Here is a 13,618-nt window from a genome sequence, read left to right on the forward strand (position 1 = left end):
CCATTTGGGTGCTAAGCCATTCAGGGTTTGCTGTAGAATAGTAGACCAGGACTGGGGTACATAGTTTTCCCAAGGACACACATAATTCCTGACATCAGTCCTGAGACCTAGAGTTTTCCTCTAAAATCATCCTAGTTTTCCTCTAAAATCATCAAGCACCCATTGCCCAATTCTCCCTACTTAGTGGGGTGGTGCCTTGTAAGGATAGCTACATCTTTCCTCATTTGTAAAGTCCTGGGGGGCACAGACTTTGTCTCTAAATAGCTAGGTCAAGAGTTCTTAATTTGGGGGCCTTACCAACCCTATGAACTTTCAATGAAAACTTCAGTGAAAGTTAGGATTTATATAGGATGTATCAGGTGGACAGTTTACACAGATAGCACCCAGCTGGGCTGGCAAGGATAATTGACAACACCCAGAACAAAGAAATTGAACATTTTGAGGAGAGTTTCACGTCAGGAGACCCAGAAAATATTAGACATTAGTTTCCTGAATGGGAGGCAAAATATGATTTGAGGAAAACAGATTATCCTCTTGGGCATCTCCTGGTCATTAAGTGAAATAAACTCATCTACTTGTTAAGTCTCATCACCTCTCTTTTGACTCAAACCTTTCATGGGGTCATTTTGTTAGGACTTCTCACATCAGAGCCTTCTAGCATGAAAGATTTTAGTAATAGAAAATGGCAAAATGGCCTGAGCTAAGTCACCCTCACAATTCCCTCCACTGGGCAAAAGAAAGAAGGAAGGCAGGGACAGCTTAGCTAAGTAAATTCACCTCTTAATGCACACACTGATAACATATGACAGGCCTCCCCCAGGACTGGAGAAAAAAATAGTTGGTGTCATGGTACCGAGGCTTGGGTGGACCACACAGGTCCCTGGACAAGTTCATGTTCAGCAGATGGTCATGACCTTGCCCTCTTGTGTCAAGAGCATCTTGTACAACCTCCTCTAGGACTGATGAACATGTTGGTTCTCCCAGGCTGTCTCCCAAACATAAAGGCAACGATTTCCTTCTTCTGAGAATGCTGGCTGCCTAACATGAGATGACATCTTAGGTGGCAGCAGGGAAAATAATGCAAGTAGATAGATACAGAGAAATTGAAAAGGACCCTAGTTCTGCCAGGGTGGCTAGAGCCTGGCCTGAGAGTTTTGTCAGTGTGGCTCCAGGGATGGCCATCAAGTGGGAGATGAGGAGAGGGTGGTGGGCAGTGGTGTCTCAGGGGTGATGATCGTTATCAGGAGAGTGGAAGCTCTGTTAAAGAATGAGTTAAGGCAGGAGCCAGGATTTGCTCTGCAAATCCTCAGGAAGTATCAGGAAATAGTAATCACCCAGGAGCCAAGGCACCCAAGAATGAGGCAGATCCAGTTGGAACCATTTATGGTGCTGAACACCCAACTATGAGTCCTTTTGAGGAGACCACCTAAGACCTAATCCAGCCTTCTGTGTCTGATACAGGCTGAGACGCACCTATGTGGCTTGATATTCTTGAACATTGTGCTCAAGGTCTTAGCGACTAGATACCATGTTGTTAAAGAAGGGTAGAACACTGAATTGTAAGTATTGCACTTTGCGAGGACTAGTATTTAATTTGCTTGTTTAAATTTATTTGTTGATTAGCTCATGGGAAGAGAAGTCAGCAAGAGAGAGTCATTAGTGCAGCATCTAGTCAGTAAATCCCCATCAAGGATCAAGTGTTGACACAATACCTTGAGTTCCACAGAGTCACAGAGAATCAGAGTAGGCACCCAGAATGTGAGGCGCCTCCTCCAATTTTGCACCCTAGGCACCTCCCTTGTCTAGCTGTAGTCCTGGCTTTGCTGAATAGAACTACAGCCTCATAATCTGTGTGTTGTTGACAATTGCTAACTTGGGTAGGATTTACTTAAGCCATATAGATTCTTCATCTGGGCAAAACTTTATAGTGGTAGTTCTTATACTTTAGCAGGTGTCGGAATCACCTGGAGGGCTTTGTTAAAATATAGCTTGCTGGGCCACAGCCCTACACAGTCTAATTCAGCAGATCTGGCCTGGGGATTGGAAATTTGCATTTCTGTCAAACTTCCAGGTGATGCTGATGCGGCTGGTCTGGGCCACAGTTTGAGAGCCACTCTTTTGAAGAATCAGAACAGTGAGAGGAGCTTGAAGTGATAGGGGCCCATCTCTAAGAAGTGTTCAGACTTTGCACTGGAGAACCAAATAGTTGCTTAATTAAGAACATCTGTCTGACCACTGACATGAGTCCTCCCTGCTGATTAGTTACAGCAGCTGGCTCCAGGCGAACCTCAGGCAGCCTTGACTGGTTAGAGACATAATTTAGGGTTGTCCTTCACATCACAATGCCCTTTTTATAGCAAATGCTCTGCGTCCTAATTCATACGCAGTCCCTGTAAATGAAAAATGATGCAAGAACCCTGATTGTTCAAAAACGAATTGTTGCAAGATATCAGAGGTAAATGGGTTCTCACTGCACACGTTTTGGATCTCCACGAAAGGTTTGCTGAGTCTCTGTTGACTGCTTGAAGAGTGTTCGGGGACTAGAGATGATTCATCAGTTCCTTTAGTTAGTTTGATTGCATCCTCTGCTGGATTCTGGAAATACACGGAAGAGCAAAATAGATCCCTGCCCCTAAATAGTTCACCATCTAATGGATAAAACAGACATGGAAGTTATTATTGCCGAAGGAGCATCTCTAGAAGTTCCTAGGAAGGGAAAATAACTTCAGTCTCTCTGGCTGTTCAGAATGATGGCTTTATGAGGAACACTTGAGCCAAACTGTGGAGCCTGAGAAATGTCTTGTTAGCCCCGTCATGGTGCCTTACATAATAGATGCTCAATAAAGTCAGTATTTGCAGCTCAGATAAAAGGTCTGCGGAGGGATGAGAAATTCACCTCCTTTTAATCAAGCCTCTCATCTCCCAGGGAGACCACTGTAGGATGCCCTTAATTTGGATGGGATGCTCATAATGACAGAAAAGCCCTTATCATGTGATAAGACACGAGGTCTTGAAAATCAAGCAGAGAAAAGAATGCAATTTTCTAGCCATTTTGTAACTTTCCTTTTTCATAACATTTTTGTGTGTTTGGCTGGTTATTTGTACTTTAATGTAAATTTCTGAAGTCCAGCGTTGAACCCAGTGCCACCGAAGGAACTGGGATTTGCTGTCTTTGCCTGTAAGGGAAATCATGCACTTTAAAATATGATATCAGCTTCCTCACAGCAGGTTTGCTAGAAAAGGGATTTGTGGTTTTGCTTTAGGCTGTTGTCTTCAAGGCGAGCTTTTTCTGTTTCTGTTGTAGCAGGGCATTTAGTTCACTTCCTGAGATTAATTGATGCCAAGTGGCATTTCTTGCTCTGCAAATCCTCAAAACAAAGATCTTTTGCAGGCACACCTCAGAGATATTGCAGGCTCAGTTCCAGACCACCACAACAAAGTGAATATTGCAATAAAGCAAGTGACACATTTTTTTTGTTTTCTAGTGCATATAAAAGTTAGGTTTACACTCTTCTGTAGTCTATTAAGTGTGTACATACCTTCATTAAAATAATTTACTCCTAAAAATGCTAGTAATCATCTGAGTCATCAGTGAGTTTTAATCTTCTTTCTGGTAGAGGGTCTTGCCTCAGTGTTGATGGCTGCTGTCTGATCGGGGGGTGGTAGCTGAAGATTGTGGTGGCTGCGACAATTTCTTAAAATAAGACAACAATGAAGATTGCTGCATCGACTGACTCTTCCTTTGACAAAAGATTTCTCTGTAGCATGTGATGCAGTTGGATAGCATTTTACCCAGAGTAGAACTTCTTTCAAAATTGGAGTCAATCCTTTCATACTCTGCCGCTGCTTCATCAACTAAGTTTATGTACTATTCTAAATCCTTTGTTGTCATTTCAACAGTGTTCACAGAATCTTCACCAGGAGTAGCTTCCATCTCAAGCGACCACTTTCTTTGCTAACCCATAAGAAGCAACTCCTCATATGTTCAAGTTTGATCATGAGTTTGCAGCAATTCAGTCACATGTGCAGGCTCCACTTCTAATTCTATTTCTCTTACTTTTTCTACCACATCTGCTGTTACTTCCTCCACTGAAGTCTTAAAGCCCTCAAAGTCATCCATGAGGGTTGGAATTCACTTCTTCCAAACTCCTGTTGATATTTTCACCTCCTCCCATGAATCACGAATGTTCTTATTAGCATCTAGAATGGCAATTCTTTTTCAGAAGCTTTTCAATTTATTTTGCCCAGATTCATCAAAGGAATCACTATGGCAGTGATAGCTTATTAAATGTATTTTTTAAGTAATAAGTCTTGAAAGTCAAAATTACCCCTTGATCCATGGGCTACAGAATGGTAGTTGTTCTAGCAGGTTCTAACAACTAACAACATTCATCTTATACATCTCCATCAGAGCTCTTGAATAATTGGGTACATTATCAGTGAGCAGTAACATCTTGAAAGAAATCCTTTTCTCTGAGCAGTAGGTCTCAACAGCAGGATTAAAATATTCAGTATATCATGCTGTAAACAGATGTAAATGCCTGACTTCAAAGCTTCAAAGGGCAGGCTGATTCTTGTTGGAACTAATGCAGCTGGTGACTTTAAGTTGAAGTCAAAGCTCATTTACCATTCTGAAAATCCCATAGGCCTTAAGAATTATGTGAAATCTACTCTGCCTGTGCTCTAGCAATGGAAAAATAAACCTTCAATTTGTAAAAAAAAAAAAGACACCATAATATCTGCAAAGTGCAATACAGCAAAGTTGAATAAAATGAGGTATGCCTATGTTCTTTTTTTTTTTTTTTTTTTTTAGACAGGGTCTGGCTCTGTTGCTGGGCTGGAGTGCAGTAGTGTGATCTCAGCTCACTGGCATTCTCAACCTCCTGGGTTCAAGCAATTCTCATGCCTCAGCCTCCTCAGTACCTGGGACTGCAGGCGTGCACCATCTACCTGGCTAATTTTTATATTTTTTGTAGAGATAGGGTTTTACCATGTTGCCTAGGCCGGTCTCAAACTCCTGAGCTCAGGTGATCTGCCCACCTCAGCCCTCCAAAATGCTGAGATTACAGGCATGAGCCACCATACTTGGCCATGCCTGTATTCCTTATTAGACTTTAGGCACACTGAATTTCTAGCTGCGGACATTGGAGGGTGAGCTGAGATGCAAGGGTTATGGGGTGAATTTCTACTAATCATTCACATAAGTGGTGCATTTTGTAAATGCCTGCGATGCTGGTTTCCCTTTCTTGGCTGCTTAGAACACTGCAACTTGGGGTGTTTTGATGGAGAATGAACGAGATATGGCTGCCTCCTTAAAGTGGGAGGGTATGAGGTGGGCACCCTGCAGCACTGGCCTTCAGCCAAGTAGACCTTTTTCTTAAGGCTTTGCCTCTCCTCTCACTGGCTGTGCCACCTGAGCATGTTACTTATCTATTCTGTTTCCCATGTGTACACAGAGCTCGATAATAACAGAAATTACCTACATGTGTTCTTGTGAGTAGCAAATCATAAAATGTAGGTAAAAGTTTTAGTGCATCAACATTTGGAAGGGTTGGACTCATGGCAGCTATTCATCATAGTAACAACAATGGTAATAGTACTAGTAGCAGCAATAGTAATAGTAACAATAGTAGCAGTAGTAGAAATAATAGCAGTAGCTCTATATCTTTATTATTGAACTGCTCTCCCTTTCCTGCCTCCTTTCACCATAATCAGAGCTAGTAATACATGAGTGGGTCCTAAGCAAAGTATAAAGGATGATAATCATAAGACTAGTTAACACTTCTTGAGGACGTACTCTAGGTCAGATGCTATATTCAGGGCATGAAATATCTTTACTCATGTAATCCTCAAATGGAATCCATTGAATAATGCTAATGATTAACATTCCCATTTTACAGATGAAGAAACTAAGGCAATGTACAACTTAGCCAGTAATAGGTGAGCCAAGCCTTGAAGACACACATTTTGGCTCTGGAGCCAGGGCGCTTAACCACTATGGTATACTGTCACTAAGGAAATAGGTGGTTTCCTGCCCTTAGTGGTATCAACCCCTGAACACTCCATTTGGAGATGGACTCTATAAGTCAGACTGCTCAAATTAGCTGGCTAGTGTTCAGGCTTCCTCTTTGCTTTAAGCTGGGCTGTCATTGGCATTGATCCTCAAATGCATGTCTAAGTTAAAGACGGAGAGAAGTTACCACTCTGGCAGAGCAGATCTAACATGCCTGTATGTTGGTGGTGAGGTAGAGAAGGTGGTTGGAGAGGGGAGGGATATTGGCCCAAAACCTTTAGAGGAGATACTGGGTATTACATATGTATGTCTATGTATTCCTGAAATAATGGCAGGATGCTTTTCCCCCCCCTTAAATGGACAAGAAAAACTTAAGATTCAAGAAGGGCAGCCAGGGGCCTTCAGCTAAGGGATATCTGATATATTGTGCCTGTTTTTCTTCAAGGTGGGCTATTGTGTTAATTTTCTAGGAATGCTGTAATCAAGTATCACAGACCCAGTGTCTTAAACAACAGAGCTTCTCACAGTTCTGGTGACTAGAAGTCTGAGATTCAAGTCTGGGAGGGTTGGTTCCTCCCAAGGGTACTGAGGGAAGGATCTGTTCCAGGCCTCTCTTCTTGGCTTGCAGATCTCTGTCTTTTCCCTCTGTCTTCACATGATCTTCCCCTCCTGTGGAAAAGCTGGCCCAAATTTCCTCTTCTTGTAAGGACACCAGTCCTATTGGATCAGAACTCACCCCAGTGACCTAATTTTAACTTAATTACTTCTTTAAAGACCATATTTCAAAATACAGTCACATTCTGAGGTACTGGGGGTTAAGACTTCACATAAAAATTTGGGGGAGAACACAGTTCAGCCCATAAAAATGAAACAGCAGATATACCTCACATCATAGAGTTTCTGTTACCCTAAAATAGGGCATGTACATTGACTAAGTCGCTAGTGACAAGTGAGCCTTGAATTAATTATGGTGCCTTTTAGGGAAATAGAAAATTACTTTGTGAGTGGAAGACTTAGGTAATGTCATTATGATGTGAAAGACAATATCTAATCCTGGTCCTTGATTTCAACTAACTGGTCTTTGAGGAGTTGTGGGAGAGGCTTTGGAAGTGGGTCTCTATAACTTTGCAAACTGAAGATGTTGGGATCCCTTGTTCAGGGAGATTTCTCATGATCCTCCTTTCCAAACAACAAACTGCCCAATTCCTCTGGGTCTCCCTGGATCACAGCAGTGTTGATTGATGTGCTCAATGGCAAGTGCTTGGACTTTCTTCTAGCAATAGAAGCTTTAGAAACTTTGATTTAGTCCCTGTGGACAACTGACTGTCCACTCTCCACCTGTTCCAGAGATCTATCTGCAGCATAAGCCAGCCTAAGGCACTTGAAATTACTACAGGAACAGCCATGGTAAAGAAATTTATACTGTCTGGCCAGAAACAGTTACAGACTCTATTGTTGCTGGAACGAATTGTGTTCCCAGCTTTCTCCCAGACTGTGAAATCGAGTGAGTGTGTAACAGTGCTGGCCCTTACTGGAGCCATAAATTAATCCCTCTCCCATGCTGTTTACCTCTTATCTTCACTCTAGCAACCTTTCTTTACCTACTCAGGGCTCTCCAGCCTTCCGATATCCAACAATGGTCCAGTACTTTCAAAATTCTTCTAGCTGTGTCTTTCTCCAGTGACAGCACAGTGCTTCAAACCTTCAGGATCTTCTAGGCTCGCCCATCCTTTATATGCATATCCTCACTGTATCCCTTGCTCTTCTGTAATGTCTCAATGATAGAAAACCCACCGTCTTGGGCAACAACTCATTTCATTTTTGAATTACTTTCAATTTTTATAACACTTCCTTTTTTGGAACCATGATTTTTGTTCTCTCTAAATCTCATGCATCATTCTTAGTCTGCTGTCAATCAGTCATACTCAATCAGTTTAATCCATCTTCTACTTGACCGTCATTGCACATCTGGAGACAGCTGGAAGGCCTGGTCTGAGTCTTCTGTACCTTAGGTTAGGTGGTATGGTATCTGGCATCTTCAGCCATGGTTTTAGGTGCCATTATTTGGCCCTTTTCATTTGGGCCTCAATTCTATGAGTGGGTCCTACTTGCTATTAGTGGATCAACACTGCAACATGCTGAGATTCCTCTTCATTTCTCGTGGTTCAGATCAAATGCTACTTTTTTTTTTTTTTTTCTGAGAGAGAGTCTCGCTCTGTTGCCCAGGCTGGAATGCAGTGGTGTGATCTCGGCTCACTGCAAGCTCCGCCTCCTGGGTTCACCCCATTCTCCTGCCTCAGCCTCCCGAGTAGAGTAGCTGGGACTACAGGCACCCACCACCACGCCTGGCTAATTTTTTTGTATTTTTAATAGAGATGGGGTTTCACCGTGTTAGCCAGGATGGACACGATCTCCTGACCTCATGATCCGCCTGCCTCGGCCTCCCAAAGTGCTGGGATTACAGGCGTGAGCCACCGCACCCGGCCCAAATGCTACTTTCTTTGCAAAACCTTCCTTAATGCTACCCAAATACCAGGATATGAACAGCTTTTTTCTTGGTATTCTCATATCACCTTGTACTTTGCTGTAACACTTGCCACAAGGTACTGTAACTATTGAACTATTGGTGTATATATATTTTTTTCCTGCTATCTTGTGGACCTCTCTTTGACTAGGGACTTTATCTTAATCATTACTGTAGCCTCCATTCCATGCTCAGAATAGGGGATTCTTATTGGTTGCTTTACTGCTTATTGGTTGCTTTACTGATTCAATAAACTAGAGTTAGATTTCCAGGCACCACGCTGGTCAGAGAGGGTAATGTCTTTGTTCCGGGAGGTTTTTGATATTCCTCAGGTCAGTCTCTTGGGGGAAATCCTGGATTGTTTATATTTAAATGGTCCAGGCCAGGCTGAGAGATGTGTGGGGAGTAGAGTGTAGTGTGGCATACCTCTAAGACTTCCTGGATGCCTCTGGATGTTCCAGTGCAAACCATGGCTTGTAGCTCCAGCGTCAAGTTATGCCTGGTTTCTGGAAACCTCTACCCCAGTTAATGAAGCTTGACATTAGCTGTCTTTTTTCTTTTTATTGAAGGGCGGTTGATCATCAGGCTTGCTTATTTGCTTTTCTGGATGAAAGTTGTAGGCCACTGTTACCAACGTCTGACACCTTCCCAGAAAGAATCAAGTATACCAAACCAAAATGTATCTCCTCTTCCCCAAGGCGTGTATTTTCTAAAAGTGTTTGTTTTTTGTCAGCTTGCTGTTTCATTTGCTTGCTTGCTGATATTATGGGAACATAGTTCTGAGTATCTTTTAAATCCTAAATGCACTGGCGGTAGGTCTCAGGTCATCCTGAGGTAATACTTTCTCTCCAACCAGTAAACAGGGCAAGGGAATTTGAACCTGGCTGTATATCTTCAGGGCAAGTCTACTAATATCCTCTTGCAACTGAAATATGTTCTTCAAGGGCTGGAAAGAGTTCGTTTTCTTCATTTTCTCAAACCTCTTCTCCATGATGGCTTTTGTCTACCTACGTATTCCCGATAATATTAATAGATATCTATGCAACTGTTAAAGACTCTTCAAGGACAAAAACATCCCTCAAAATTTGCTCTCACCCTGATCTGTAAATAGTTCTTATCAGCCTTTTTATCTTAACATCTTTGACTAAGTTCAGTATTTGGAAGGTGGTCTGGTGGTTTACATACCTCAAGACCTCTCAACAATCCAGACACTGAGATGCTACTCGGAATGGGATTGTTCTTTTAAGATCAGATATGACAGATATTCCTATAGTAGTCTAGCATGTTCGTTGAAGATAACTTTGCAAGTTTGCTTCACATAGTATTTGTCATTTGGTGTAGTCTGAAAGCAAATTCTCAGGCATACATAAATGCAGTGAGAAAGTTTTCTCACCTTCTTTGGGAGTGGGGAGCATATTGGAGGGTCATGGTAGTTATTCAAAAGCTTAATCCTAGGTTTTTGGGCCACGGAAGAGAGATTGCTGTCCCACTCTGTACTCTTGACATGTAAGTGGGAAGTATCAGAGACATTTCAGAGGGACAGATAGTAAAAAGTAAATAAAAGTCACCCTCTGCAGAGCGAGACTCTGTCTCAAAAAAAAAAAAAAGTCACTCTCTGATGTTGAAATATAGAATTTCAAAAGGTAAAATCACTTTACAATAAATTTATGGAATTTGACCCTATGTATATTTTCTGCCTTGTGTTGACAATATTACTCAGAAAAGATAGCTCTATTGCAAGAATGGTTAAGAATAGCCGGGACAATGTCCTAATTATATGGCCAGTTTTGCAGGAAGGAACAATGACTTCCCAAACCCGAGGTGCTGAATCACTATCAGAGATAAAAGCGTGGACATTGACTATGATTCAAGGTGCAGGAGCTTATTTATTGTGCTATAAGCTTGTTAGACCTGCCTGATTCCATTGCAGTTCTTAAGGTTGTCAGTGAGGCTCTGCCAACCCACTAGACAGGAGGCCTTTATGGAAGCATCTTCCTTTTCCACCAATAAACAAGGCAATAGAGGGTGAATGTTGCCCTGAGAATTTGAAATAAGTTTATTAAGATGCATCTGAGCTTGAGGCTCTCATCTAAGGAATGCAGCAGTTGGGAGGTGAAGGTGGCGGGGAGCATCATTGGATGGTTAGTGCATATACAGTTGTTAAGGCAAGGAGAGAGGGTGTTGTTTAGTATTGAAATCATGTATTCCAGATGTGGGCATTTGGTAGTCAATCTGCTCTGAAGTGACATGCTGCTGAATCTTTAAAGGCTTCAGCCAGGGAGAGCAAAATCTGATTGGGCAAATTGCTAAAATATTTAAAGTGCAGCCTGTTAAAGCTTTTACTGCGAAGAGCATCACGTCAGAAGTTGTAGTCAGAAGGAGCGAGTAATTGGCTTTCCATCCTCATGCCAGTCAGTCAGCATGAGGCTCTATTCCTATTCCTTCCTCTTCATTGCTGAGGCTAATAGCAACCCTTTGGTGTGTGTGTGTGTGTGTGTGTGTGTGTGTGTGTGTGTGTGTGTGTGTGTGTGTGCGCGCGCGCGCACGCATGCTGGGGAGATCGAATAGCTGGTAAAATGAGAGGAAGAGGAGTGAGGTAGCCTTAAAAAAGGAGGCTGAATCCACAAAACGTTAGGAAGACCATTTAGGAAAAGAGGAGCTGGGGAAAGGCAGAAATGCTCCCTGACAAAGGTCAGCTGCACTTCCAGATGCAGGGTGGTGGTTTGGGGCAGTTGTCTCTCAAAGGATGGATTCTGTAAGCAGAAGAATGGCCTTCAGTGACAACCACTTCCTCTGCATCTTTCATATCCTCTGAGATGTAATTCAGGGGGCACTTTCCATTTATAATTTATCACATTTTCTACTTAGGTTTTCCTGTCCTTTTCTCCCCAGGCATGACCCCTTGTTAATTCCTGGCAATGATCAGATTGACAACATGGACTCCAATGTGAAGAAGTACGACTCTACTGGGATGTTTCACTGGTGTGCAGCCAAGGAGATAGAGAAAGTCATCCTGGTGAGTGAGGGACTGTGCATCTGATGTTGCCCGCTTCTGCACCAAACCACGTTTGCTAGGAATGGGGTTTCCCTAGTGGGACAGTGGGATAATACTGTCCCTGGTCCTAATTATTTTTGATGATTGAAATTCTGAGCATAGATTGAAGCAGCTAGACCTCTGATCAGAACATGAGCAATATTCAGAATTTTCAATCTCTGAATATATTGGCTCCTCATAAGAGTAGGTGAGCACTTGCTGTGGGAAAGGCATGGTGGGAGGTGGTATGAACATAATTCCTGTGGCCATGGCGCTGGTGTCAGAGCCTGCCTGTACCAATTATTAGCTGCATGGCTTGGGTAATTCATTTGACTTTTTGCACTTCGGTTTTCTTGTCTGTAAAAAGATGAGATGAGAATGACCCTGACTCATAGGGCTGTAGTGAAGATTAAAATCCAACATATGACTCAATAAAATTACCTCTTATTCTTACTATTATTAAATGCTGTGAGGAAAGCTGAATGCTGCCTGTATTGTTATCGGTTTATAGCAATGTTTTGTATTCTTATAGATAATAGCCTTGCGCATCTGTGAGCTTTCTTAGACAGGCAAGTTGTAGACAGGCAAATGCATGATGATGCATGACATAATGATGACCATAATGAACTACAGTCCCCTTGGGGAGGCTGGGGTTCAGAGCCCTATTTTGTGGAAGGCTTGTGAACATATTCATAGCAGCAGTGGGCTCACCCAATCTCTCCCAGGAATGTCAGCATAGATAACAACCCATTCTACTCTCTGCCCTTGTTCTATTAGCAGCTTTGGGTCTTAATGCCTACATTGGCTTTCCTACAGTTTATTGTCTTGCTAATCCATGAAAAATGGATTAATAATCAGGAAAGTCAGATGGAAGGGTTCTTTCTCCCTTGGGCCTCTAATCCCCAGATTGGTGTGGGTCTGTTCCTTCCTGTCAACCAGGAAAATCCTGTCATTTCTGATGTCAGGGCCACCCTTCCTAAACAAGGACTGTTCTGGGTCCTCAGAATGGCTTTGTATGCTAACACACTGGACTTTCCCCTGTGCTTTATCTATGTGTATGTGTGTCCACAACTTAATTATAAAAGAGCATTAACAGCCAATACAGTATCAAGCTGGAGGCTGTCTCAGAGGTGGGAAAGTTGCAGGCAAGAGCACAGAAAGTCAGAATCCTTAGCAAACAGCCATTGTCCAACTGACCAGGAGTGCGAATGGTTCTACTCGCAAAGCTGCTTCACGTATGCACATTCTTTTTGTTTTGTTTTGTTTTTTTGAGACAGAGTCTCGCTCTGTCACCAGGCTGGAGTACAGAGCCCTATCAGCTCACTGCAACCTCCGCCTCCCGGATTCAAGCAATTCTCCTGCCTCAGCCTACCAAGTAGCTGGGACTATAGGTTTGCGCCACCACACCCAGTTATTTTTTTGTATTTTTAGTAGAGACAGGGTTTCACCATGTTGGCCAGGATGGTCTCGATCTCTTGAGCTCATGATCCGCCAACCTTGGCCTCCCAAAGTGCTGGGATTACAGGCGTGAGTCACCGCAGCCAGCCATGTATGTATATTCTGATGTATTCATGGCACTTTTGCTCTGGTGGCCTAAATTTAGCCTGATGTTACCACTTGTGGCAGGTCATAGGCTGGATGCCGTATCTGGGACCTAGGGTTTTAATGACTTGCCTGGATATTGGTGTAGTATGCATGCCAACTGATATTCAATCAACATCTCCTGCAAGCATGAAAAAGTTTAAGGAGGTGAGTTACTACTTCTATCCTATGAAAAATAACATCATTTAACGAAACATCTCCAGGAGGCCTACTATGTGCCACACATCATTCTGGTTACTGGAGATGCAATCCCTGACAACGACTGCTCTCACAGAGCTTGTATTCTAGCAGGGAGGGGCTGGGGGAAGAGGAGCAATCTCTAGGTAGACAAATGAGTACTTAATAACAATTCAGATATTTATAGGATGCTTTGAAAAAAGTAAAGCAGCACTGTAGGCTAGAAAGAGACTGGGAGGTGCTGTCTGGAAAGTATGATCCAAGAAGC

The 13,618-nt window shown here is 42.7% G+C and overlaps 1 protein-coding gene across 15 annotated transcripts in view; it reads left to right on the forward strand.

The window, feature by feature from the left end:
* The window catches only part of KCNMA1 (potassium calcium-activated channel subfamily M alpha 1), a 768,905-nt gene that overhangs the window by 673,236 nt on the left and 82,051 nt on the right, over positions 1-13,618 (forward strand). For all 15 annotated transcript variants that reach the window (XM_054435608.2, XM_054435610.2, XM_054435633.2 and 12 more), the window contains one exon: positions 11,430-11,553. In XM_054435608.2, coding sequence (XP_054291583.1) covers positions 11,430-11,553 — 124 coding nt within the window. The remainder of the gene's footprint in view (positions 1-11,429; positions 11,554-13,618) is intronic.

The sequence above is a fragment of the Pongo pygmaeus genome, chromosome 8 (assembly GCF_028885625.2).
Source record: "Pongo pygmaeus isolate AG05252 chromosome 8, NHGRI_mPonPyg2-v2.0_pri, whole genome shotgun sequence".
NCBI lineage: Eukaryota > Metazoa > Chordata > Mammalia > Primates > Hominidae > Pongo > Pongo pygmaeus.